General features: G+C 53.8%; 8 protein-coding genes across 8 annotated transcripts in view; 4 read left to right on the top strand and 4 right to left on the bottom strand.

The window, feature by feature from the left end:
- Window positions 1–2,764, top strand: part of COG5 (oligomeric Golgi complex subunit 5) — a gene marked incomplete at both ends in the record, with an annotated part of 2,926 nt that extends 162 nt beyond the window's left edge. The window contains 3 exons of the mRNA XM_005820057.1: window positions 172–2,446; window positions 2,492–2,554; window positions 2,662–2,764. Of these exons, the coding sequence (XP_005820114.1) occupies window positions 172–2,446; window positions 2,492–2,554; window positions 2,662–2,764 (2,441 nt within the window). The remainder of the gene's footprint in view (window positions 1–171; window positions 2,447–2,491; window positions 2,555–2,661) is intronic.
- Window positions 2,765–4,126: 1,362 nt separating this feature from the next.
- On the bottom strand, window positions 4,127–5,173 carry GUITHDRAFT_166547 (hypothetical protein; the record flags this gene model as incomplete). The annotated part of the gene is made up of 3 exons (XM_005820056.1): window positions 4,127–4,300; window positions 4,352–4,642; window positions 4,688–5,173. 3 exons carry the CDS (start codon window positions 5,171–5,173, stop codon window positions 4,127–4,129), a joined length of 951 nt encoding a protein of 316 aa, XP_005820113.1.
- A 6,016-nt stretch (window positions 5,174–11,189) lies between these two features.
- Window positions 11,190–12,434, top strand: GUITHDRAFT_81731 (hypothetical protein; the record flags this gene model as incomplete). Its single annotated transcript, XM_005820055.1, has 2 exons — window positions 11,190–12,059; window positions 12,099–12,434. 2 exons carry the CDS (start codon window positions 11,190–11,192, stop codon window positions 12,432–12,434), a joined length of 1,206 nt encoding a protein of 401 aa, XP_005820112.1.
- Window positions 12,435–12,489: 55 nt separating this feature from the next.
- GUITHDRAFT_98427 (hypothetical protein) lies at window positions 12,490–14,808 on the bottom strand. The gene is made up of 8 exons (XM_005820054.1): window positions 13,673–14,808; window positions 13,543–13,624; window positions 13,390–13,472; window positions 13,222–13,294; window positions 13,000–13,089; window positions 12,838–12,876; window positions 12,727–12,780; window positions 12,490–12,679 (listed from the first exon to the last, which is right to left on the bottom strand). Exons 1-8 carry the CDS (start codon window positions 14,425–14,427, stop codon window positions 12,527–12,529), a joined length of 1,329 nt encoding a protein of 442 aa, XP_005820111.1. The 5' UTR covers window positions 14,428–14,808; the 3' UTR covers window positions 12,490–12,526.
- Window positions 14,809–15,939: 1,131 nt separating this feature from the next.
- GUITHDRAFT_156153 (ubiquitin) lies at window positions 15,940–16,496 on the bottom strand (the record flags this gene model as incomplete). The annotated part of the gene is made up of 1 exon (XM_005820053.1): window positions 15,940–16,496. The coding sequence occupies exon 1, from the start codon at window positions 16,400–16,402 to the stop codon at window positions 15,941–15,943; it is 462 nt and encodes a 153-aa protein (XP_005820110.1). The 5' UTR covers window positions 16,403–16,496.
- A 2,265-nt stretch (window positions 16,497–18,761) lies between these two features.
- On the top strand, window positions 18,762–21,650 carry GUITHDRAFT_148146 (hypothetical protein; the record flags this gene model as incomplete). The annotated part of the gene is made up of 18 exons (XM_005820052.1): window positions 18,762–18,806; window positions 18,932–19,016; window positions 19,166–19,382; window positions 19,455–19,580; window positions 19,629–19,739; window positions 19,789–19,832; window positions 19,878–19,924; window positions 19,979–20,053; window positions 20,110–20,179; window positions 20,342–20,436; window positions 20,597–20,653; window positions 20,703–20,752; window positions 20,803–20,908; window positions 20,961–21,008; window positions 21,056–21,100; window positions 21,442–21,479; window positions 21,542–21,570; window positions 21,622–21,650. The coding sequence occupies 18 exons, from the start codon at window positions 18,762–18,764 to the stop codon at window positions 21,648–21,650; spliced, it is 1,317 nt and encodes a 438-aa protein (XP_005820109.1).
- Window positions 21,651–21,816: 166 nt separating this feature from the next.
- Window positions 21,817–22,453, bottom strand: GUITHDRAFT_81737 (hypothetical protein; the record flags this gene model as incomplete). The annotated part of the gene is made up of 3 exons (XM_005820051.1): window positions 21,817–21,878; window positions 21,937–22,018; window positions 22,247–22,453. 3 exons carry the CDS (start codon window positions 22,451–22,453, stop codon window positions 21,817–21,819), a joined length of 351 nt encoding a protein of 116 aa, XP_005820108.1.
- A 71-nt stretch (window positions 22,454–22,524) lies between these two features.
- On the top strand, window positions 22,525–24,329 carry GUITHDRAFT_156151 (hypothetical protein). Its single transcript, XM_005820050.1, has 8 exons — window positions 22,525–22,636; window positions 22,683–22,841; window positions 22,888–23,015; window positions 23,057–23,146; window positions 23,197–23,543; window positions 23,595–23,962; window positions 24,016–24,101; window positions 24,148–24,329. Exons 1-5 carry the CDS (start codon window positions 22,570–22,572, stop codon window positions 23,323–23,325), a joined length of 573 nt encoding a protein of 190 aa, XP_005820107.1. The 5' UTR covers window positions 22,525–22,569; the 3' UTR covers window positions 23,326–23,543; window positions 23,595–23,962; window positions 24,016–24,101; window positions 24,148–24,329.
- Window positions 24,330–25,890: the final 1,561 nt, after the last annotated feature.

The following is a 25,890-nucleotide window of genomic DNA, read 5'->3' as shown; positions in this document are numbered from 1 at the left end:
CAGGGAAGGGAGGAGAAGAAGTGGCTGGTTGAGTTGGGGGGGGGAGGGAAGGAGATGAGTAGGGAAGAAAAGAAGAGGGAGAGAGGAGAGGGAAGGAGGGAGCGAGGGGAGTGCCATGGATGTGTTGGAGGAAGGGTGGGGGTGGCATGCGACATGCTGAGGGGTCGGCAGGTTCGGCTTTTCACTCGTCAGCGTCGGTGGTGGGGACAGCAGGAGACGACACGCTCAGCAAGTTCGTGCGGCCAGACTTCGACGCCAAGGACTTCGTGCGAGGGTCTGTGCGACAGAACACAGTCTCCGATGACCTGTCGCACCTCCGGCAGGGTATCGCGGTTCTGGAGAAGCAGCTGCACGAGCAGGTGGTGTCGCATCACGGGCGGCTGATCGAGCAAGTGTCGCAAGCCAAGGACCTGGAGGAGCTGGTGGACAAGGTGAGCTCGGGGGTCGGGCGGCTGCAGGGGTCGCTGGGGTCCATCAAGTCCTCCATCAGGGAGCCGTTCGAAACGGTGAGGAGCAAGACTGTTCAGCTCAGTCGCATCCAGACAGCAGCAGAGGTTCTGCGAGCGGTGATCCGGATCAGAGAGCTGGCGAGCCGGATGAGCGGACACTTGGTAGCCGTGGAGTCCAAGAGCGACTCCGTCGGAATGAAGGACCTCGCTCATGCTGCCTCCTGCCTCTCGGAGATCCGGGCCTGCATCAGCCGATGTGACTTGGCGGGGGTAGAGGAGGTGGACAAGAGAAGGAAGTGGCTGGACGAGAGCGAGCAGATGATCAGGTCCAAGACGAAGAAGACGCTGCTGGATGCCGTGCTGAGGAAGCAGCTGGGGGAGATCGGAAGCAGCTTGCAGGTCTTCTACAGCCTGGAGACACTGCAGGAGGCGGTTGAGGACGTGCTGGCTGAGCTCATCCGACTTGCCAAGTCTGCGACAGCAGCAGCGCTGGACACCTCCTCTCTTCCGCTGGAGGGCGAGGAGCACAAGAACTGGAACGCCAAGCAGCGAGGGCCGACAAGTGCCAGCGGAGCTCAGGCATGGAAGACTGAGCTGTGGAGCAGGATGGAGACTTTGATGGAGACGCTGTCGGGCAAGTGTGGGCAGGTGTGGCACCTTCACAAGGTGATGGGAAAGAAGCGAGCGAACGCGACCCTCGTGCTCTTCGCTGAAGCCTTCGACCCGTCCTATAGCGGAGAGCACGACCACAGTTTCTTCCAGCTGTTCTGGTCGAGGATGTTTCAAGCGGTCTGCGAGCAGCTGCAGGCGTCCGGGGAGAAGAACTCGTTTGTGAAGGGCATGCTCTCCACGGACTTTCCCAAGCTCCTCGCTCTCTTCCTCGGCCATTGGCAGACCTCCGTGCGGCACACTGAGGCAGGGAGCTCGGGGGCCATCGGGCAGCAGGAGAGGAGCGCGATCATCACTGCCCTGCAGCCTCTGCTCCATCAGCACGTCGCCAAGGCTCAGACCCGCGTCACCGAGTGCGTCAACGCCTTGTTCGCTGCCAAACCTGCTGGAGGTCCGGCAGGACCGCAGGCAAGCGACGTGTCAGCCCTGCTCAAGTCCGTCAACAACATCGTCCATAGCTCGCGGCATGACCCCGTGCTCTCGCGCGAGGTGGCTGCTGGGGTCGTTGCTGGACTCTCGCTCCTCCTCAAGCGCTGCGATGACGCGACAACGGGAGACGCGGACGCGCGAACCCTCACAGGGACCCTCACGACGGGGCAGGCCCGGAGCTTTGCTCTGCACTCAGCTCTACTGCAGCTGGAGGGAACGCTGGAGTCGCTGGAGGAGCAACTGACATCGTCAGGATCCACAGAAGCAGCGAAGATGTACGAGGAGGTTAGAAGGCAGGCGGAGACTCGCTGCACGTCCACCATCAAGCCCTTCGTCGATGGCATGCAGTCCGCCATGCTGGACAGCATCCTCAACATGCACCTGCAGCCTCTTCAGTCCGTCTCTTCTCGCTCCATGGATGACGCGGATGACGCGGCTGACGACAGCACCAAGTGCAGCCCCTACATGCAGGAAGTGCTTCGCGTCCTGTCGCTCGGGCACAGCAAGTATCTTTCCAAGCTGCCGTCGTCTAGGTACCTCGACAAACTCTCGCAGGACCTTGCGACCTCTGTTCTCTCCGCTCTCGTCCGCAACGCCCTGCTCGCGTTTCCTCTGCTCGAGGGCTCAAAGATGCAACTCATCCAGGACCTGACTGTCTTCGAGGAGCGAATAGGGCAGCACGTGAACTTGCAGCTGCTTGGGCAGCACTACCACACGCTGCGAGCTCTTCGGCCCCTCATGTTCGTGGACGACGAGCCGTTGGAGTCACTTCCAGGCAGACTGACGCAGGCGCGAGGAGCCGACAGCCTCTCCAAGCACGACTTCCTCCACCACATGATGCAGCGGGCCCCTGCTCCTCTCCCTCCTCTCTTCTCTGAACCCCCTGGACCGTCGAGAAAGTGAGAGTGACTTCCTGCGAGACCTTCATGCTGACAGGTGCGCAGGCGAGCGATCATGGGCTACCTGGAGGAGCTGGACAGAGAGGGAGAAAGGAAAGCGGCGGAAAGGTGAGCGGGGGAGATGTGTGTGGACGCATTTGAGTGGTGGTGGTGGTGGTGGAGGAGGTGGAGGAGGAGCCGAGGAGGAGGGGAGAGGTTCTGATCAATGGAGGCAGAGTCACGAGGCTACTCAAGGAGGCCAAGGTCGAGCCTAACTCGCGGGCCCAGCACTTCAAGGAGATACTCGAGGAGTTCGCCAAGGAGCTGGAGATGAGCTGAAGGGATGGAGGATGAAGAGTCAAACCTGTACATACCCTGAGTGAATGAGCCTACCATGAGTGACTTGACTCAGTGAACTTGTCAAGTACTAATGGTTAATCGTCCGAGCCTCCGAGCTTCAAGTTCGGAAGCCTCCCGGAGTCCAGGCCCGGGGCGGCGCGACCGTCGGACAGGCTCGTCGCTCGGAACTTCCGACGGCCCGTCCGGGGCTCCGATCCGACCGTACCGTACGGTATCGGCGGCCAGCGGAACCGTTGACCGGCCTCACCATGCCGGGCCGCACGGTGAATCGTAACCGTGACACTCTCGTCCGATCCGACGGCCCGGATCTCCGCCGCCTCCGGACTCCGCCGGGAGTCCCGGGCCGCGCGGCCCGGCGGCCCGGCAGCGCCGGGCACTGACTCGTAGCCTGGCCGCGGCCAGTCACTGTATCCTGAGTGATATGCAGGCCGGGCCGGCCCGGGTCGGACCGTACCCCGGCCGGCGGCCGGGCGGCTCGATCGGACTGACTCAGTGAGCTGTGGAGGCCGACAAGCAAATCAGAGCAGGCGAGGGAGGAGGAGGGGGGGAGGGGGAGGACACAAGTTAGAAGCGATAAATCAGAAGGGATTGGCCAGGAAGAAGTATGAAAGTCTATCAGTTTCTCCTCGCCTTCGTCAGTTGGATTCATTGTTGCCAATGTTTCAATGCAGCGCCTTTCCGATTGCACTCCTCAAAACCACATTTTCCCATGAAGAGAAGCACCGATGTGAAACAAGCATGGTCGCGATGCAGATGTAATTGTTCGATTTTTCAGCGTCAGATCAAAATGTCGCAAGACAGTGGATCAGTGATTTTGGTATGCACAGGAGATGACTGCGATAGCTGTGGCTCATCTGATCTGTTGAAATATGCTCGTTCCAACAAACCGGAGGGCATTACTTGCAAATCTACAGGTTGTTTGGGGATGTGTGGACTAGGCCCGGCGGTAAGCTTCTGATTATCCAGATGCGGCTTGTCTTCTTTGCGCTTTTCTTCTCTTCGAACCTGTTGAACCTCTCCTCTTGCTATTCCTGTCCTGACTGTCTCTGCCTCTCTCTGATTGCATTCTTTTGACCTCAACCTGTCAGGTTGCAGTGGAAGAATTTCCGGGAGGACCACTGGAAGTGTTTCGAGATGTGAATGAGGAGAAGATGTTGGAGATCTTCCAAGAGGTGAAGCACAGCTCCAAGTGAACGCATGCCGATGATTGCGGCCCTCTGCTGAGCCCAACGAGGTGAACGTCAGAAGTCAAGCTGATCGAGGAGAGGGTCGAAGGAATGCTCCGACAGACAGGCAGTATGATACAGCATTTAGTAATGTACACAATCTTGAGACTCAAGATTAGTTTGGATTACACAGGAGAACTGGGGAGACAGGGAGAGCAAAGCTCGACAACTTGAGATAGACCTCTTGGCCTGCAGGAGAGGAGATGGAAATCTTCTTGCCAGCATTTGTGGCGCTTGAATAGAGATCGAAGGGCAATTCTCTGCTTCTGCTTGCAATCGAGCCACCAGTCTGTAACCGCAACTTCAGTCAGAACTTTTCAAGCACAACCGCAGCACTGACCTTCTTGATATCATCCAGCAGGTTAGGTCGGAAAGGAATCTGAATGTAGAGTTGCTGCTTCAGCTCAGGGTTCCTGGTCTTGTCCACTTGGTTGCCTTCGACAAGCTCCAATATGTTCGACGGTTCATCTCGATGTCCGTTGCCTCGACTCTCCGGGGAAGTGTAGTAAGCAGTGATATCATCATAGCTCAGCAATATTGAGGATTCTTCCGTGAAGACGGTCATGCCAAGTCCTCGAGTCCAGAATGCAATCTCTCTTTCCACATCAGATGCGAAGATCTTGATTCGATGCTGTAAAAGGGTCAGAGGCGCACATTTCTTGGCACTCTTTGTTACCTGAAGAGAATGTTCCGGATGTTGTTGTTCCTTGAGATGAACACCAAAGAGATTCTTCAGAGGAATATTCTCAGGCAACGCATTGCGCGGGATATTTCTGATTAGATCAAATGAATCCTGCTTCAGTTGGTAGGGCGTGGAGCAATCTGCTTCGCTTCTAACTGAGCATTCGTTGGGACCGAAGAAATCTCGGTCACACATGCGCAGTGCATGTACTCGATTGCGATCCATCGCCTGATGCCCATATCTGTGCGCTTGGGAGTACGGCCCGTGCCTGTTTACGTTATCCCATTCGTACATCGATGACGTCAACATCGACGAGCGAGGAAATAAATCGCCAGAAAGCTTGCTGTAACAACTGCGACAAGAGATCGGACCCTGAGAAGACTGCGAAACTTGCATGAAGCCATCAACAGCCACGAGGTTCAGCCATATCAACGTCAACGTCGTCCCCTGCTTCCACATCGCCATAACTCCATCAAACATTGTTGTTGTGTAGACCAACCACCCCACCCATTTCACTGACATCCCTACCCTCTGACACACCCCGAACTGCCCCTGTTGATTTACCCGAACCGTCATGCTAAAAATACCCCTCCTCTTCCCTTCATCAAGAACCCTACCTCAATTCTTCTGCATCAATTGATCACCCCCAATAGTATTCTGTACACCAGCAAAGGAGGGTCGCATCTGGAAGAGGCCAAATTTTAAATATTTGTAAGGAGATGTACGAGATACCATAAGCTCGGTACGATCTGGACTGCCGCAATCAAATTATCAACTGTATTTACTGGTACTATAAGCTGAAAATTATCATATCGTTCCAAATGCTATTTAACTTAACTTTGAGTAAATTTTGCCCTCCGTCACCTGACTAGAAGTTTTACTCTCCTGATTGTCCTCGTACTGATTTTTAAGTTAACTTTGAGTAACTTGTGCTCTTGCGAGTTCCGAGTGATCGGACGGTGTGATCATGTGACTCGGATGCCGGGCCACTGCCGCCGCCGGCACCGACTCCCCGGCACGGTGGGCCGGCCCGGTCACCGGAGACCGTACAATGCCGCGGGCGGCCGGGCCGGGTGCGGTTCAACCACGACGGTCAGCCTACGGTGAGTCCCGGGCCGTACGCCGCGGTCACCGTGACTGGGCCCGGCAGTGACCGTCGGACCGGGCGGCCACCGGCGGGCCCGGGCCCGGGCCGGGGCTCACTGAGGCCTCCACTGACCGGGCCTGAGGTCATAACAGTACTACTAGGGGAGTCACGGTCCGGGAGACACTGAGCCGCACCACTGGTGCCGCCTCGCCTGCACCAGCTCGTAGCCGTAGTACTAAAGACGGTCCTCAGTGCATCATTCCATGGTATTTTCTAATGCCCAATTATAAACTTATATCCTTTTAACAAACACTTGTACCTGTTAATTTGATCATAAGCATACAGTTTTTAGTCAATTTTGTACCAGAATGATTTGTACCACTCAGTACTCTTTTATATTCGTTTTAAGCATTTGAGTTCCGGCTTACACGCCTCTTGGCTGCTCTCTGCCCTGTGTACCGGTATGTTTGTCTAATATGGAGGGGGTAGGGTTATTCGTATATTTCGATACACGCTCATGAAATCTTATTAGTGTCAGCCATTGACGAGTGTAGTAAATCTAGCCAATAAGTATTTTTGTTTTCAAATCAAGGAGTCGTATGCCAGCTAGCAACGGCAATCTTTTTTTTCTACACCGGTTGTTTTATATGGATACCTACCCTATGTCTATAGGGTGCCACCGAAACACAGGTCCCCTTGCCCCCGATCAAAGAGCAAATAATTTTCATTAAAAATCCTGAGATCTCCATTGCAAGTATCCCTCCCCTCCTCCTTCCATGCTCTTCTCCCTCCCTCCCTCCCCCCCTGCTCGCCTCCCTTCCTCCCTGCTCCCTCCCTCCCCCCTGCTCCCCTCCCTCCCCGTTGCTTCCCTTTCCCTTGCGCTCCAGTTATAGACACCAAACAAATGAATCTTCACCGTCGTGTATCAGCAACAAATGGAATTCAGAGAAGGCGAAGGCAGGAAGATTTCGATACATTCTTGGAGCAGGAAGAGACTTGTGATGAGTCAAAGACACCTGAAGATTTGAAGCTCGAATGAACCTGCATACGTCAGTTGATGATCGAGACTTGCCCAGGATGTACTGGAAAAAGCCAGGCAGTAATTTGAATATCATACTTGAGCCTGGCACAGGGGTTCAATATCAGTGTGAAGATCACAGGGGCGTTGAAGTGAATCGACTGGGCATGATCAAATCGCTGCACTCAGATGCACAGGTTGTCGAAGTGTACATCATGTACAATCGAGTCCTCTTGGAACATGTAGACGAAACCATTATAACTAATCGAGTGCCCTGTGTGGCCCTGAAAAGAATTTTGAACAAAGTTGGAAACCGTGATTGTTATCAATCAATTTACAAGGATACGGATGAAATAAATGCTATACCAAAAATGTTTTTCTTCAGCTTTCCTTGCATGTTGGAGCATGCCAACGATGATCTCCACGATAATTTCAGAGTGCATGGGTATATATTTTTTCATGAAGACGACATCGAAAATAATAAATACTGTGAAATCTCTCACTTCTCGATTGCAAACCCGGCACCACTCGTTGAAAAGATGGCGCAAACAACTTTCTGTTCAGTGGCGGAGTACAATCGGATTTGTCGAGATATGACCGAGGTCAAAAAGATGTTCAATCAGTGGTTGAAGTCAAAGAGTGAGACCTTTGAGAAGAATTTTTGTTTGTTGTTTTCCATTGATTTTCGTTGCTTTCGATTGCTTTACAATTTTTGTTTGTTGTTTTCCATCGCTTTACGTGTGACATGCTCGTCACAAGCCATGTTTATGAACTCCGAAAACCTCAGCATCTTTTCGCTGCCTGTTTCACAACCTCGGAATCATCGCCGTCTTTGTCCAAACCTACATCCGCAAGATGCTCCTATTCGCTTGGGCACCCGCTTGTCTCCATGCTTCTCTTCCCCACAACTGATAAAAACATTACATTCGCAGGAATGATATTCAATGGAGACTCTACCTTATGTCTTAGCTCGCTGGTTCTGATACTGAGAAGTCCTGAGGGAAGTTCATTCACATCCGGCATTCATGGCGTTGAATAGTTCATCGATCTTACACTTGCGATCTATTTGCAATCAAGTTGCCTACACGACTGACATGCCTTATGCTTATGTGCTTGGTTGACACAGAGAGGAGGAAGTATGGGTCTTGTAGAATGCCAACCAAAACAACAATAAATTGCCTAATCAGAGAGATCCTTTACGAGAAACAATCTTGACACCAAACAACTCTACAGTCAGAGATGTGCTCGAAGCTCAATCATACGAAAGAGGGTTGTGGATGCTTGATCACCAAAAACGAGCAATTCTCCATCTTACAATGAGCATCAAAAGGATTCGAAAACAGCCCTAGGCCCTGGAATCCATGGCGATGCTGATTCCTACAGCTTCCTTTGAAAAACAAGCTCGAGCTGTTTGAAATGTCGTCTTGCAGTATGCCGCAAAAAGTACAAACATTCACACATGATCCAACCTTGGATGGCCTGGAGCTTGAATACGATGAAAGAGCCATTGGCTGAGAGCCATCTTGGATTCAAACAAACGCCGCCTGCGCCGGCGGGTGGGGATGCAGCAATGGGGGAAGGGTAGGGCAGGCGATTTGGTTGTATATGCACCCCCCAGGCGTGTAAAAGCGTGTAAGGTCAAAAATAGTTTTAATGTTTGAAACCTTGTTGTTTGGAGGAAGCAAGAATACTTGTAAACCTAAAACTGCTCGACACGGTCCCCGATTCAAACATACTTTCAACCATTATCGAAGTTTCTGGTACAAATTTTCGGTGCGCCGACCATTCAAAAATCCTGGGCTGAGGTACCCCGCTCGAAAATGATCAAAAGCGAGCATTAGAAAATACCATGGAATGCATCACGATGGCCGGCGGCGACCTACGGTCTGAACTTGACTCTCAGTGTGAAGCTCTACCCTCGCCGGCCGGGCCGCGCGCAAACAGCTCCCGAGTCCTGGATCACCGTGGGCCTGATGCTCGGGTTGAGAACTTGAACTTGCCAGGCTCGGAAGCCGCCGCGGCGCCCGGTCTGACCGTCGTGCGTCGAGCAGCACGACCCGGGACTCAGGATACCGTGATACTCGGATACAGTATCATGCGGCGGCGGCAGAAGTTCCGACGGTCACCGGGTGCACTCAGGTGGACGCAAAGATCGTCTCCTCTCGCCGGCCTGAAGTCACGTATCGAAGTGGACCCCCCTCAGTGCCCGGAGAGGCCGCGGAGTCACGGACTCGGGAGAGCCTACGGTCACCCGGTGACGCGGCTGGCTAGCCGCTGAGTCACTACCGTGAGGCCCTGACTCGGTCGCGGCCGCGGGGGCGGCACGGTCGAGAGCGCCGGCCTCGGAGCAGTCCGTCGGAGGCCGCCGGGTTTGATCGAACGGTCACCAAGTTTCTCCTGCCGCTGTGCTCGGCATGCCCGGGGAAACTTCAAACTTGGGGGAATAATTGCGATGGTTGTGGGTCAGGGGGTACCCATTGATCGGATCCGGGGGGTAGTCATCGTCAGGGTTCCAAATCTCGCTCTTTGATCACCACCGGTGAATATCGATATCTAGCGACAGGACCCGGTGTGTTTGAAGTGGACAACAAGAAGGCAGAGGGTTGTTCAAAGAGGAGGGTGGGTGATGGCTTTGCGGGTCGCATGTAGTCCTCTACTGCGTGATGACGACGATGGGCAGAGTAGACGCATGCGGCGAGGTCACCCGACAGTGATGGGGTACCTGAAGTGAATTAAGGGGTACTCTTCAGATTGGGGTGGGTTATTATTGTCTAGGGTGGGGGTATTTTCACTGAATATAACGGGTACTCCCAAGATGAACAAGCAAAGAGCTGTTCGTTCGTGGGGTACTGTGTCATGCAGGGGGTAGTTGAGTGAGAGGTGCTTTAGGATGGAAGCTAGAAGGGGAATTGGATATCGGGGAGGTGGACAAGAGGGTGCCAGGGGTCATTTAGCCTCCCTAGGGGTAGCACCCAGACGTGGGTAGGGTGAGGGCAATAGTAGGGTAGTGAGGTAGAAGGTAGGGGTGGGGCAGGAAATGGTGGCAGAGTTTGAATGAATGCGCGATGGACCCATCAGAGTGTAGAGTTGGGGTGCAATGGGGGTGGAAAACGAGAGATGGAGGGTGGGGTGTCCAAGTAAGTTGGTGCTTATTTCCTATAGGGTAGGGTACACGGAGTACGGTAGGGTGGTAGGGTAAGGTAGTCAAAATTGAATCCGGCAACAATCGGGGTCTTTGACCGGTTGAACTAGACAAGAAGTGAGGATTTTGGAGGTGGGGTACCAAAAATAAGAGAAGGGTGGGTACAATGGTGGTGGGTGGAGAAGGGAGATTTGTTTGGGGGAGGAGCACAAGAATGTGAAGCTCAAGGGGGGTGGTATGGATTGCAAAAGTCTGGGGTAGGGTACTACTTAGCTAGAACCTTGGGGGTAGGGGTAGTACATGTTGAGGACTGAATTTTACTACTCATTTTATACATTGAAATATGATATTTATAAAAGACGACTGCACATGTTATTGAGTGATTATTCAATCTAGCATCAGGGTAATAAAAACAATTTAAGATGTTAAAATTAATATAAACATTATGAAGATCCGCCTTTAAAAGTCAAGAAATAAAGGTTTACAATCGAAAGGGTCCTGACAGTGCCCAAATTTCAGCACGCTCATTCAAACATTTCTCTTTTATTTGATATTTCGATCGTCATTTTTGTGAACTTTTCCGATTTGTATTTTAAAATAGGCCCATACATGCAATTTTATTGTGGTAATTCCCCACCTTCGCTTCTCCCCCTCTTACTTCACGCGCCCCCGACAGGGATCAAGAAAACTTCTGCGCACCGTCTCTCCGCACGCTCCGCCTCCCCGTTGACACTGCTCCTTGCGCTTTCAGCTCTTGGCTCTTTGCTCCACCTCCTCGATCTCTACTGCTGTCCTTGCTTGTGCTTGAACAAGCGAACTCCAGCTTCTCGTCAAAAGCGTCACTGGATCCCGTCGGATTTTGTGATCCCTCCGCACAACCCTTCGTTTTGCTTCAAGTTTTTCGAAAATTTAGGAAATCCACACAAACGAATCCTTGACCTTGCTTGGTATGGACGCACAAGAAATTTCGGTCATCGAGAATGATACCACGATCCAGGAGGCCATCGTGACAGAGATCATCTCCGAGTCTCCTCTAGTGCCTGTCAAGACCCTCGATGAGGCTCTGTCGGAGACGAGTGACGAGTCAGGCAACGGGTCCGACAGTTTGGCCCACAGCCTGGAGGACAAAATCTCCATCCAAGACTCGTGGGGTCTCGACACCTTCGTAAGCTCCAAGGGAGTGGAGATGGTCCTCGCAGAGAACAGCGTGCGGGTGGTTCCCTCAGGCTACAACACAGCCGAGCTCATCATGGACATCTGTGCGGAGTCCGAGGACCAAGATCCCTTCTACATCATCGACCTCAGCATGGTGCTGAAGAAGCTCAACGACTGGAAGAGCTTCATGCCGCGGGTACAGCCCTTCTACGCCATCAAGTGCAACAACGACTCCTTCATCTGCAAGCTCCTCGCGCTCTCAGGCTGCGGCTTCGATTGCGCGTCAAAGCCCGAGATTGAGTTCGCACTCAACATGGGAGTGGAACCGGAGCGCATCATCTACGCGAACCCATGCAAGGCCGAGGCGATGCTCCGCTACGCCAAGGACAAAGGGGTGAGGAAGATGACGGCAGACAATGTGGAGGAGCTTCACAAGATCGCAAGCATCTTCCCTGCTGCTCAGATCGTCCTGCGCATCGCCGTCGACGACTCCAAGTCTGTCTGCCGCTTCAACTCCAAGTTTGGAGCTGCACAGCATGAGTGGGAGAAGCTTCTGCAGGTTGCCAAGACCCTCGGGCTCGACATCGCAGGCTTCAGCTTCCACGTAGGGTCAGGATGTGGAGACGTCAAGGCTTTTTCCGATGCCGTCGCCTCTGCTCGCGACGCCTTCGACATGGCCGAGGCCTACGGCTTCGCTCCCTTCCTTCTGGACTGCGGCGGAGGGTTCCCCGGCTCTGATGACGGTCACTTCACCTTCAGGGAGGTGGCGGAGATTCTCGCCAACGCCATCGACCACTACTTCCCTCCCTCCTCCGGCGTTCAGATCATCGCCGAGCCTGGGCGTTACATGGTCGCTGCCAGCCACACCTACGCCGTCGCTGTTATTGCCAAGCGCCAGCTCACAGCAGATCAGCTGACGGGCACTGCGGAGATCGAGTCGTTCGGAGCGAGGGCAGGGAAGGAGGTCGAGGAGGAGGAGGACTCTGGCTTCAAGAAGGCCGAGGAGACCTCTGTTGACTCGACACCGGACGTGGCTCTCTACATCAGCGACGGATGCTACGGGTCCTTCAACTGTGTCGTGTTCGATCATGCCATCCTGACCCCGCAAGTGCTGGGCAAGAAGGCGGACCTTCCCTTCCTCGTCCCCACCAAGCTCTTCGGGCCCACCTGTGACAGCATCGACGTGGTCATGGGCTGCACGCGCCTTCCCGACCTCTCGGTCGGCGACTGGCTCTGGTTCTCCAACATGGGAGCCTACACCCGATGCGCGTCCTCCCGCTTTAACGGGCAAGGAGCTCACTCCCTGCACTACGTGTGGGCGGGAGTCCCTTCCTCTTGAGCCCATAAGCCAAGATTGAGCTCCTCTGAACCTCACGATAGCGTTGGAGCATGCGGAGCTTTCCTTGCGTGTTTTGCGTGTATATAAAGATCTCAAGGAATCTCGATGACTTGCTTGCGAAGGAAGTCAAGCATGATGTTTTTCTGGTGTGCCTCATTCGTCCCTCCTCCGATCTCCAGCAGCTTCGAGTCCCTCCAGAGCTGCTCCACCTGGTAGTCTGCCAGGTAGCCGTTCCCTCCTAGAACCTGCTTCACTCGCTCACTCGTTCCTCCTCCACCCTCCTCCTCCTGACCTGCATGGCTGAGTCTGCCACGCTTTTCGCCATTTCCCCGCAGAAGAGTTTGACCTGGAGGAGGCATCAGCGCGTCAAGAAGCAGCCAGTCCCTCAGCCCCTCTGTCTCACCGCGTCTGTCTGCATCCTCTCGTTGGTTTCGCTCGGATCCTGAAGCGACTTGTCACGCGGACCCTCCATGGTCGAGGACGAGGAGGTGAGAGGGGAGGAGGAGAGTCTGAGGACAGGTGAGAGGAGAAGGAGGAGGTGGAGGAGAAGGAAGTAGAGGATGACCGCATCCAGCTTGAGCTTTTGTGCCACCGAGTAGAGGAAGGCTCTTCCCGCGCTCATCTTGGCGTATCCATCAGCCACCAGCCTCTGAACCTGCGACGACGTTGAGAGGAAGAGAAAGAAGAGAAGACAACATAAATGAACGATGCAAGAGCAGAAGCAGATGAAGTTCAAGCAGGAGCAGGAGGAGAGATCTATTAGGATCGGGAGGATGAGGCGCGTCACCTGTCCGAATTGGCCGATGGGCTTCCCAAATGCCTTCCTGTCCCTGGCGTATCGAGCCATCGTCTCGACGCAGCTGGTAGCAAATCAGAATTCTTGCTTCCTTCTCCTCCATCCCCTTCATCCCTCCTCCTCCTCCTGCTCCCTTTCCTCCTCCTCCTGTCTACTGACCGTCGGGCGATTCCGCAGCTCATCGCAGCAAGACACAGGCGCTCGAGCTCGAGATTTCTCATCATGCAGTAGACTGCATTGCCCTGCAGCCCTGGGCTAAGAGAGGAGCGCTAGAGAGGAGGAGGGGAAGGGGAGGTGGAAGGCAATGGCTACCTCCTTGCCAACGAGATTCTTAGCTGGTATCCTGCAGTCATCGAAGACAAGCTCAGCTGTCATGGAAGCTCGCATCCCACACCTGCCACAGGCCTCAGACACCGGCCGTACCTCCTCCTTCCTCCTTCACTTGTTCTTGATCTGCTGCCCGAGCGTGAAGCCCCGCGTTCCCTTTTCGACGAGAAAGAGACTAAAGCTCTTGGAGGAGGACGAGGAGGAGGAGGCCTCTGGAGACTTGCTCGAAGCGTACACGAGGAAGACGTCTCCTGTAGTCGAACCATCCAACGTCCCATTGGTAATCCACATCTTATGCCCGCTGATGCTGAACTCCTCCGGCCCTGTCTGCTCCGCTCGTGTCCTCATACCCAACACATCGGTTCCAGCCTCTGCCTCTGACATGCACATCCCTCCCACCAGCTCGCCAGAGCACGCCTTAGGAAGGTACGCATGCTTCAACTCCTCGCTCCCGTTCCTCGCCAGGTTGTTGGCGAACAGGATGGAGTGCGCTAGGTAGCTCAGGGTGAAGGCAGGGTCCGCAGCCGCCAGCTCCTCGTGGATGATGCATGCTGCCGTCGCGTCCATGCCGGAACCATGATACTCCTCCGGCACTGTCACTCCTAGCAGTCCCAGCTCGCCGAGGCGTTGGAAGAGCTTCAGGTTGAATTTCTCCTCCTTGTTGAACTCTTGAGCCTGAGGGTCCACCTCTGCTTCCGCAAAGTCCCGGACCACCTCCCTCAGGTGCCGATGCTCTGGCGAGGGATCGAAGGGAGAGGGAGCATGCGTTGACAGCGATCTTGTCAGTGAGTGCGAGAAAGTTCGTGATGCCCTCATTCGCCAAGAACGATGGATGAGGCTGAGAGCTCTGGCTCCATGGAATTTTCGCATAGCAAATTTTCTGTTTTGAATTGGCAAGGACAAGACAAGATCGATAACGGGTTGATATGCGTGTGATTGGAAATGACCAGCAGAAATTCAAGATCGAAGGAAGCGGCACAGAGGCTTGTCTGAAGTTCAGTAGCCACAACTAGTTTGCTTGCGAGTTCGCAGTTCGCAACAGAGTTCACGAGAGACAATACTTTCGTGTTGGGCAGAGTAATTGGTATGTAGGACTCGGGAGAAAGGGATTGATCAAATGGGCAACGAACACTAGAGACAATCAAAAGCAGCAGGAGCAGGAGCAGGAGCAGGAGCAGGAGCAGGAGCAGGAGCAGGAGCAGGAGCAGGAGCAGGAGCAGGAGCAGGAGCAGGAGCAGGAGCAGGAGCAGGAGGGCAAGGAATGGAAGGGCTGGGTTGTTTTTTTGCTAGACTTTGTCGGGGGAAATTACCGAGGGGGTGGGGTATCCTCATGAACCGGTGGGATGTCATGATGTAGCCTTATAGTAGGGGTACTATGAGATTGTTTCATGGTGTAATTGAGGGTGGGGTTATCGGGTACAAGGTGGGTCCTCTGATGACCCCCGGTGGCCTCCTGCAACAGGATTCGATGTTGCGACATAGATTCGGTGGGGTAGGGGTTACAAAAGTACCCCTACTTACTACTTTAATTCTGCGTCAATAACAGGGTGTTTGATTCAGGTGGCATGCAAGAAGGGGGTAGGGGTAATGCACAACAAGCCTTGTTGTTGAAGGATCATATCTTGTAGATGAGTGGTAGTAGCAGGGGGGGGGGAAGGAGGAGGAGGAGGAGGAGGAGGAGGAGGAGGTGCAGGTGGATAGGAACCTGTGCGGTAGGAGCACAAGAGGTGGTGCAAGGCGAGGAAGATGCACGAGGAGGGAAAGGAGGAAGGGGAAGGTAAGGAAGTGGGGGAAATGGGAAGGCAGGATTAGGAGAGGGTAAAAAGGACCATGGGCAGGAATTCGAGTATAGTGACATGCACAGCAGACCTGATGCGAACAGGCACGAACATGTGAGCATGAGAGTTTGGGTTGGAGGAGCTGGATGCACGGAAGGCATCGTGAACCCTTGGCAGGGAGGCTGGCAGGCATGAAGCTTCTGCTCTCGTCCTCTGATCAAAATGACATCTCAAGGCAGGACCGGCTGGGAGAAGAGGGGAAATGAAAGCAACAAGCAACAGCAGGAGTGGTGTTGCCAGTTTGGAATAGGCTGTAGCTCCAGCCTCTCCAGACGCTCACAGTTAATTAGGAAGAGAGAGATAACAAGGAATGCGGAAGACGACGGGTCCGAGTTGGTGAGCACGAAAGCACATTCAGAGTGTCCTACATGTAACATTTAGATTCCAATGCCATCAAACAGTTCGGTCCAATATTCCCAATTTTGCGAAGTACCACATAATCATGCAAACAATTTTTTCCGTACGTGCGATGATCAAACTCAAATGAAATCAGTGGAATCACGCTATGAAATAATTCTTATTGGACACTTTACTGATACACCAACTTAGTTCCCTCCACGGAGACGGAGCACAAGATGGAGAGTAGACTCCTTCTGGATGTTGTAGTCCGCAAGGGTGCGGCCGTCCTCGAGCTGCTTGCCCGCGAAGATGAGACGCTGCTGATCAGGGGGGATGCCCTCCTTGTCCTGGATCTTGCTCTTGACCATGTCGATGGTGTCTGACGATTCGACCTCGAGGGTGATGGTCTTGCCGGTGAGAGTCTTCACGAAGATCTGCATACCTCCACGGAGACGGAGCACAAGATGGAGAGTAGACTCCTTCTGGATGTTGTAGTCCGCAAGGGTGCGGCCGTCCTCGAGCTGCTTGCCCGCGAAGATGAGACGCTGCTGATCAGGGGGGATGCCCTCCTTGTCCTGGATCTTGCTCTTGACCATGTCGATGGTGTCTGACGACTCGACCTCGAGGGTGATGGTCTTGCCGGTGAGAGTCTTCACGAAGATCTGCATACCTCCACGGAGACGGAGCACAAGATGGAGAGTAGACTCCTTCTGGATGTTGTAGTCCGCAAGGGTGCGGCCGTCCTCGAGCTGCTTGCCCGCGAAGATGAGACGCTGCTGATCAGGGGGGATGCCCTCCTTGTCCTGGATCTTGCTCTTGACCATGTCGATGGTGTCTGACGACTCGACCTCGAGGGTGATGGTCTTGCCGGTGAGAGTCTTCACGAAGATCTGCATCTACAGAAAACTCAGTGAATTGATTTGAAAGAAAAAATGTTTGAAGATAAATCATAAGGGAAGGCTACCATCAAAACATGTTGTTGCGAGCATGCACAAACCAAGTCAAAACAAACAAGACATAGGTTGCAACCAAAGGAGAATGAACGATCACAAGAAACAAACAGAAAGACAATCGTCAATTTATCCATCTCATTCAGAAGAACATATCGCATGCGCATTATACAGGGCATCAACAAAGACTAGCGGAAGAACAAGTTGCGCGGCATCGTGGCATGTGCTACCTTTCGTTCGCTGTTTGCTGCAGCAAAGGCCACCTGTCTTCTTCTACTACCCCACCCCGACCTACCCCACCTCAAAATAACTACCCTACCTAAATCGTCACCTCAACCCTGCACCCACCCCAAGATTCTGGCACTAGAAAAGTCACATCACCCTACCCTACTATTTCCAATTTAGTTTTATGGTTGTACGATATGAGACTTACCCCACCGTACCTATGTTCCTCATTCGTAAATGTCTACTACCCCACCACTGTCACTGATAGTTCAATACCACCCACCTGTTCTTGACCATCCTTTCCAACACTCCACCCCACCCCCTACATCCTCGTCTCTTGCTTACCAGGAATCGCGGCGCTCTATAAGCGCGATGTTATAATAAAAGTATTGTATAGTCTCAATCGAAAATCTGTAGTACAAACAACACAATTCGTCGATCAAACATTTGTACAGTGTATAACTATTGTTCAATAATTTATGAAATAAATGTCATATTTGGCTAGCAAGTATATTGATAAAAGCTAATAATAACAACAAATCATCATACTATGGGACATGCGGTACAATTTAAAACTGTGTTCTGCTACGGAAGCTTAGAAAAGGGTCGTAGAAGTTTCTACGGGCCTACCACCACGTACCAGAAGATCTTCACCTCTGCCAACTTGTTCGTCGGTTCGCCGGCGAAGGAGTGGGCCCGCCTCCGACACCATTCGGGCCGGACTCAGTCACGGCGGATCGGACCGTCGGCCCGTCGCGGCCGCGGCGGGCCCGGCGGGCGGCCCTTGGGCCCGGGGTGGGGCGAGTCACCGGGGGCCCTGGGTACTACTGAGCCTAGTAGTCGTTGAAGGCTTAGCAAACTGACGGTTGCGGCTGTCACCTCGAACTTGAACTTCAGGAGTCCGATGCAAGTTCCGGGAGCCTCGGCGGGACCGTCGGCGCGGCACGGCCGGGCCGGGGCGGCCCGGCCGGGTGGCACACGGTGGCACCAGCCGGGCTGGCCCGGGCCAGCCTGTGACGGCAGTGACACCCGGCCCGGGGCCCGGGCCCGGCACCCGGTGTCAGTCACGCCCGCGGAGCGCCGGGCCTCAGCGGAGCTCGGGGGCCCGCCGCCGGGGCCCGGACAGTCTCCGTCGGAGCGGCGGCGCCGGACCGTACGGCAGTGGCGGCACCCGGATACGGCGCCGGCCAGTACAATGGTACCAGCGCCGGCCAGTACAATGGTATCATTGAAGTGTTGTTTACGGGTACTAGCCTAGTAGTACCCTACACTCATCGCCGGTACCTGGCAGACCCTTTGGTGTACCATACTGATAATTACAATCAAAATTTAGAATTCAAAAATTTTATGTTTTGTGTTGTTTAGCTAATAATTACAATCTTCGTACAATCTCCCCATTGTTCCTTTTATTTTAGCTGACTTGTATATGCCCACTCTGGTACATTTTAATTCAGTGCCCTTTCTAGATGATCTTCATATAGATTATTTAGTCACTAATCAATCATGGTACAGATATCAACTATTATCCAGAGGGTTTGTATACAAATCTCAGATACATATGGTTCAAAACATTTTATAATATCTCGCTTATAATGTTTCTTTTTGTTTTCTTGCAAGTTGTCAATCCATGCTCCATTTGTAGTTGGCTCTACTCAATTTCAGCTGCTCTTCAAGTACGGGGTAATTTCTCAACCAATAAAAGTAGAAGATACGGGTAGGGGTATTATAGACTCGCCAATACTTTTGCCAGGGACTTGGCTTCTTGTGTCAGTGCCGCGATTGAATGCCTGGGGTAAGCGAAACTGCCGCCTGAGAGCGGCGCGCTGGAGTCCATGGAGGGGAAGCGCCGAGGATGGGGAAGAATGGGGAGGATGTACGGGCAGAAAAGTCCGATCAGGTCAGGTGCAGGTCAGACAGTCAGAGAGTCAGAGTCAGAGTTTGACAGTGCACTCATAGTCTTAGTAATAATTTTGTCAGAGCCAGGGCTGAGGGTTCAAGGATACTTGCCACGGTGCTGGACAGACAAGAATCAAAGGGCAGGAGAAGGCAGTGATAGTGGGGAGACGGGGATACAGGGCAATAAGTAAAGCGCGCGAGATCGTGAGAGGTTTGAATACGGATGCAGATTGGAGGCACTGACAGAGAACAGATCCAGCGGGAAGGAGAGGGAAGGGTTGGGGAGGGGAATTTGCGCTAGCATATGAGTCAACGACCAAGGGATCCGTTTTCAGGATCAGGATTGACTTTGGAGTGCAGGTGGTGACGATAATCAAATCACTATGATGAATGGGATCGGGTCAGGAAGCTATTTTGAAACGGGTAAAGAGAAGTCAAACGGGTTGGAGGAAGAGAAGATGGATCTTGGATCCTTGATGCAGACTCAGACGCAGCTGAAGATGGAGAGCACCTCGCTGGCGCCAAATCAGATTCCTGCTATGAACGATCTCTCTTCAGACGAGGACGACATGCAGAAGTGAGCACAAGATTGGAATGGGACGCTCAGAGTGAGAGTGCAGACTAACACTGCTTCTTGTTTGAAAACCAGAGCCAAGCTTGCTGGAATCTCAGAGGAAGCTGACGACGAGGATGATGACCAAGATGAGGAAGCGGTGGACTACTTCGTCACTGAAGACTTCGTGTCGGGCGGTACATCTGGGGCACACTGCTGCTGGTAAGGAGTTTTCCTTCGCCTGCTCTCGTCCATGAACTTCCTCCGCAGCTGTCATGGCATTTCAGCAGAGAAGCTGGAGGGAGCACATAGAATCAACAACAAGGACGGTTCCTCTTACAATGGGGAGTGGGTTCAGGGGAAGTGGGAGGGGAACGGAAGGTGAAGGAGCAGCAAACTTCCACAGCCAGCGCATTGATAGAGTGCGCAGATGGTCCCACCAGGACAGCGGGACGTACGATGGGATGTGGAGAGGTACGGTATAGCTGATGAAGGAGGCAGAGAATCACATAGTTGCAGATGGACTGTTTCAAGGCAGTGGGATCTTCATATTCCCCGACGGAGATGTCAGCTGAAGTTTCGTTCCAACTCATTCCCTACTCACGCTGCTCGCCCGACAGATGTTTGAGGGGAAGTTCAGAGGAGGCTGCCCCATCGCCGGCTTGTTGACGAAAGCCAACGGCTTGAGAGCTAAGGTGAAATCAGACGCGGGTTGGAATCTGGAGCGAATGTTCACCCGTGAAACCACCAGGTGACCTTCGATGGGAAGCGAACGATCTTCGACAAGAATCTCACGCCTTTGAAGCAAACCGTCCTGAAAGGTCCTGCTGCAGTTTTACCCTACACCTTTGTTGTTGAATCTCTGTCCAGTTTCTGTCAATCCTGTCATTCTGCATCCTCCCCCCCAAAAAGCTAGTCCGAGATTCTTTTGCGAGTGCCACTCCCGAGATTCCAGGATTCTGGATGGTTTTCATCGGATACAGGTCGGCTTGTTGCAGCCGAAACTCTCTATTTCTGGGGACTGACTGTCCTTGGGCACAGAAAGAAGACGGAACTCGTTATGAGGGGGAATGGAAGAGTGAGATGATTTGAATTAGTCTGCTGGCAGGTAGCTGACACGAGCTGGTTCAGATGGACAATATCACGGGCAGGGCTTTTGGTATTCACCGAGCCTTGGAGAATATCAAGGGGTAGATCTCGCTTCTCGTTTTTGCATTTTATCCTAACGACTGTGTCAGGAGTGGAAGAACGGGCTGATCTTTGGGAGAGGGAACTTCAAGTTTCCCAACGGAAAAGTGCGCGGGAGGGGTTGATGATGAGTTTGTATTTACTCGCCATCATCAGGAAATCATGGCAGACTTCGAAGACTCTTGCCCTGTAGCAGGGACAATAAAGTGGGAGGAGGATGAGGCCTGATGCTGCGGATTGTAACAACGAATCTCAGGGCCAAGAAGCTGGCTTCACGGCAAAGAGTCAAATTCGATGGGAAGACAAGCGTGTTTGACCCCAACTTCTGGAATTCTCTCAAGCTCGCTCCCATGATGTTAACGGTCAGCATTGTACTCCCGTGAAGGACATTATCCTCACTCGATGGCTCGGTAGGACGAGGAACCGACGGATAGTCTGCTGACATCCAAACAATCACCCAATGTAAGTTATCTTGTTGCCGCGCTCGCTCGTCTCTGACGTCACAGCAGGGATGGCAAACCGGCATGGGTTCGAGCTCTGAATCGATCATGAGAGTGAGTCTCATCTTTCCCCTTCCTCTGCCTTGACTTTTCCATCCCCCCTCCTCCCCCCTTCTTCACTGTGACATAATATCATCTCACTGCTCCTCCAGAGCCCGCGGCGGGAAAGCGACGGGCTGTAAGCGCTGCCCCTGTGAACTTCTTTTTCCTCATCTCTTGCTAGGATGATTCTACCAGAGACCCTGTCGCGAACTTCAAGTGCTGAAGACGAGCCGGAAGGCTGGTACTATGGGCACGTCGGCCATACGCCAGGTCATCATCCTCCTCCCCAAAAGCCCCGCAAATCGGTTCGGTCGCATGCGCTCTGCCGGTTTCGGCGTTGACGTGGCTTTCAGCTCCTCAAGAAGTCCGGATCTCATGCGGAGCACATCAAGTGAGGAGGGGGAGGAGGAGGAGGAGACAGTCAGGGAGGAGGTACTGACGCTTGTCTGACAGGAACCGCAACCCGCACGAGCCGAGGAAGCGTCAGTCCTCCGCATTCCTCTAGTCCCTTCTGTTCTAACGCGTGCCAACAGGTCTCGTCACTTTCGGCCCTGGGGTGTAGGTGGGGCAAGGAGAGATGGAGTTGTGTTGAGATAAACGACAGCAGTCAATCAAGGAAGTAAAGGTTCAAACTCAAGGTCCCCATGGACGTGCTTCCCCCACTGACCGCAAGGACGCGATCGGACCTGATACTTGCCGCCCCCACCTCCAGCAGCCTTCTCGCACTCTCACTTGATCTTGAGCACCTCAATCTCGAAGATGAGGCTCCCGTTCGGAGGAATCTTCCAGGCTGCCACGTCATCGTCAGAGCCTGGCAGCTCAAACTTGTCCCTTGCTCTGCCTCACACCTGGGAAACCTGACGCCCCATACCCCTCGTGTGCGGGAATGTCGAGGCGGCGAATCTCGCCGAGTGCCATGCCCAAGCAGCCCTGAGAGAAGAATCAGCGGAACGAGCATTTCGATATCACACAGCAAGAGTGCATCGCAACAATGAGATTGCTCAAAATATTCTAATCTTCTCCCACCATCCTGCGCCTCCTGTTACCACCCTCACGACATCCTCTACCACCCTCACGACATCCTCTACCACTCTCACGACATCCTCTAGTCGACTTTCTAAGTTTCAGCATACGCCATACGGGCTCATCCGATCGCACCTGGTCCCATCCTGTGATGACCCCCCCGACTCCCGCCTGATACTCAAACGGAGACTGTCCTGGGTCCTTGGTGCTCCAGAACTTGTAGCCCGACTCCTTGACCGTGCCGGTAGCATGGACGGTGACGGTCGAGCCCTTCTTGACGACCTGGCCCGCCCCTGCCCGCACCACCTCGAACTTGGTCGCGTACCCTGCAAGCGCCTGCATTGATGAGAAGACAGAGGGAGAGGGAATGAGGGGGGATGTGGGGGACCTGGATAGTGAATGAGGGGGATGAAAGGGTAACCGTATTCATGGAAGGATAGCGAAAGAAAGTTGGGTCGATGCCGCCCGACTTTTCTTGCTCGTTATGCTCTCCTTACCTCCTCCTCCTCCTCCTCCTCCAAGCAGGTGAGATTGTTCGCATCCCTCCCTTATGGCTCCTGATGGCAGGCAGGGCGGGTTGATGGGTTGAAGTGCTACACGGGCGATTCCTTCAGCCGAGTAGCGGATGTTCCTGTCATGACTTGCAACAGCTCGCTGGAGTCTCAGTGTCAGTTTGTCTGCGAGAGAATGGAGTTCACCAACTCAACGGACGGGTCTCTGATAGTTATAGGTGCGCTAGTAACGATGCTCTGTTGTCAGTAGCTGAGGTGCCGTAGACGTCTGCAGGTATGGCTGCGCGTCAGCAGCGCAGTGTCAGCAGTACACGTCGTTCAATGGAGGCATGTTCGACGTCCAGCGGGTCTGCGACTGCTCGTGGTCAACTGACGATGCCTTCTGGACTAAGGTGAGGTCAACCCGTGGAGGGCAACGAGTGAATGCTGGCAGTACAACCTCAATGGCCAAGGACCCAAGTTTTGCTGTCCGACATGCTACCTGGGCTTGTCCTACTCACCACAAAGATGCCCGAGCGCTCTCGTAAGCAAAGAGTCTGCCATGAGCTCGGAACCTGAACGTGCCGCTTGCAGAGCATGAACTTCGGCTGCTGCAGCGGGGATAGCTGCAACCTGAATGCAGGCGCGAGAGTGAAGCAGACAGCGCTTGTCTGGTTTTTTCCTCTGATGATGTCTTACTTTCGTAGCCATGTGATGGTTTGAGGAGGATGTAACATACAGCGATGGTAGGGGCGTGATGTATTCTGACAAGATTCCATGTTAATATCCATTATGTCTAAGTTTCATCACTTGAAAAAGCACTGAAGGAAAGAATGCTTCTTCTTCCTAGAAAGCTTCAACCAAGAGCGAAAGAACTCCAGGCGAGTCAAGAAGTGAAACTTGATCTTCATCCGCAGCGCCTTGCCAGCAACAGTCTCTGACTACAAGAAGGTCACACAGCAACAGCACGAGGTGTTGAGTCTTGTACTTACCGAAGTCATGAGTTGGTTGGCGGTGTAGACAGCTCCAAAGGTAGCTTTAGACCACATGAGAAAGAAGGTGTAGACTAGGTCATGGTGCTTGTGAAGATACTTGGACTCGAAATTCCTTGCAAACTGCAGGCGGAAAGCAACAATCTTCCATCCGTTGAAGGCTCGGACCGTCTGGAGGAGGTGGGCACGGCGACTGAGCTCTTGGAACCTGATTTTCTGGATCATCCGTTGGTGTACGGGCCTCAGCCAGGCGTTTAGAATCTCCGTCAGCAGCGCTCGATGTAGTCTCCGCCGTACCACCATCGCGCGCCTCCTCTTGGATGCGAGTATCCCCTTCCAGACTTCGAGAGTGAAGACCAGGCTCGCGGCTGACGAGCCGTCAGCACAAAGGAAGAGAGAGAGAGAGAAAGGAGGAGATCACCGCGAGCTTGAGCCGACCACTTCAGCAGGCAAGTCATGAGGATCTGAACCGCTCGGAGGTGACGTTCGGGAGGAACTTCGGCCTCTGTCAAGCGTTATCAGTCACACGCTGGTGCACGAGGAGGAGAGACCTAGGGCAGCATCTCCTGCGCTTACTTCCGCAGCCCCTGAGCTGTTCTCAGCTCGTTGCTCCAGCAGCATCTCGGCGACTGCTTGCATCGTCATCCCCTCTGGAACTTCCAGGCCGTCCGAGTGTCGGTCGCTCGTGTCTGCTGAGTCCACCGAGAGCTCCGGCAGCACATCCTCTGGGTCCGTGCTCGTCCCCATGTCTCGCGCCTCTGCCCTGACGGCTCTAGGAAGGATGTCGTTGACGTAGCTCGCACCCGCCTTGTACTCCATGAACCTCCTGAAGCTCGGCGAGTCTCGAGAGATCTGACGCCCGGAGGTCCCGATTCTCCGCTGGTAGCTGGGCCTCACCTGGAGGGCTGCTGAGACCTTCTCGCCGACGTCAAAGTTGTTCTCCGACCTCCGAGCCTGCCTGCCTTTGTCGCTGAGAGGAAACGACAGCGGGCGAGGCTCCTCTGCCCGGGGCCTCTCGCCCCTGACCGCGTCTGAGAGCGGGCGAGGAAGGGAAAGCATGCTCGCGTCTTCGCGCGTGACGGATAGATCGAACGCCTGGATCCTTGCGCCGCTGGCGGTTGCGGCAGCGTTTGTTGTGGACATGTACTCGTTGAAGATGGGAAAGAGAAGCTCGGTCATGGTGACTGGTGAGACCGCGACGAGCTTGTTACAAGATCACACAGCAAGATGACAAGGTAACAGTCTCAACTCTCCTCCTCCACCTCCTCAAGGCGCTGGCACTTGCTCTTCAAGTGCGATCGCCATGGCCGGTCGGTCCGGCTCGTACAGAAAGGGACGGGGAGAAAGTTACCGAGAGAGAGGAAGCCTGCCTCAGAGAGTCTGCTAGCATGATATCGACAGTGATGGCGAGCTAGGAGAGCAGGAGAGCGAGGGAGCAGGAGGAGAGGGAAGGAGAGAGGGAGGGAGAGGAGGGAGGGAGAGAGGGAAGGAGAGAGGGAGGGAGAGAATGAGGATGACATGAAAGAAGTGAAAGGACGAGGAGGAGAGAGGAGCGAGGAGAAAGGTGAGAGAAGAGAAAAGGGAGGAGGGAGAGGATGAAAGAAAGTTGAGAGGAGGAGAGAGGAGGTTGGAGGCAGTGGAGAGTCATGCATGGCTCCTGCTGTGACATGTTGAGCTCTGATCTCTCACTGCACCCGCAGGATCTGCCATGGAGCACAACCCACAAGACGATGAAAGCATCTTCACTGCCATGAAGGACCTGGGATTCACCAAGGAGCAAGTCATGTTCGCCATGCAGGCCCGTTCATGTGCTGTCCCAGGCGCCTCTCACAGCCATGGCAGGCGACGGGATCGAGAAATGTCGAGATTCTTGCAGGCTGGATGTTTGAGAATGATGTTGGATCGCTTCAAGGCGACGATGATGGTCAGGAGGAGGAGGAGGAGGAGGAGGAGGAGGAGGTGTTCGAAGGTGGAAGATCGCAGACGGAGGGAGGAAGAGTAGTTGATCATCCTGACACGATTGACAGCATATCTCCATGCTTGACGCCCGAACTTTGTAGGGTTGCCTCCAGTGGAATCTGAGGAGTAGGGAGAGGAAAGGAGGAGAGGGAGAGAAGGAGGGGGAGGGGGAGGAGGAGGAGGAGGAGGAGGGTCACCATACAGCAGGTAAGCGGGAATCTTCTCGTACCTGCTCGTCATCTTTTCTTCAGCAGCACTCGCTCCCTTCCTCTTCACCAGCCCGCACTGGCTCGCTGCCCTTAAGATCTGTGGAGACTCATCAGGAACGGAAACGAAG

Source organism: Guillardia theta (genome assembly GCF_000315625.1).
Source record: "Guillardia theta CCMP2712 unplaced genomic scaffold GUITHscaffold_193, whole genome shotgun sequence".
NCBI classification, from domain to species: domain Eukaryota; class Cryptophyceae; order Pyrenomonadales; family Geminigeraceae; genus Guillardia; species Guillardia theta.
The sequence above is the reverse complement of the archived record's forward strand: the minus strand, read 5'-3'. Positions and strand labels throughout refer to the sequence as shown.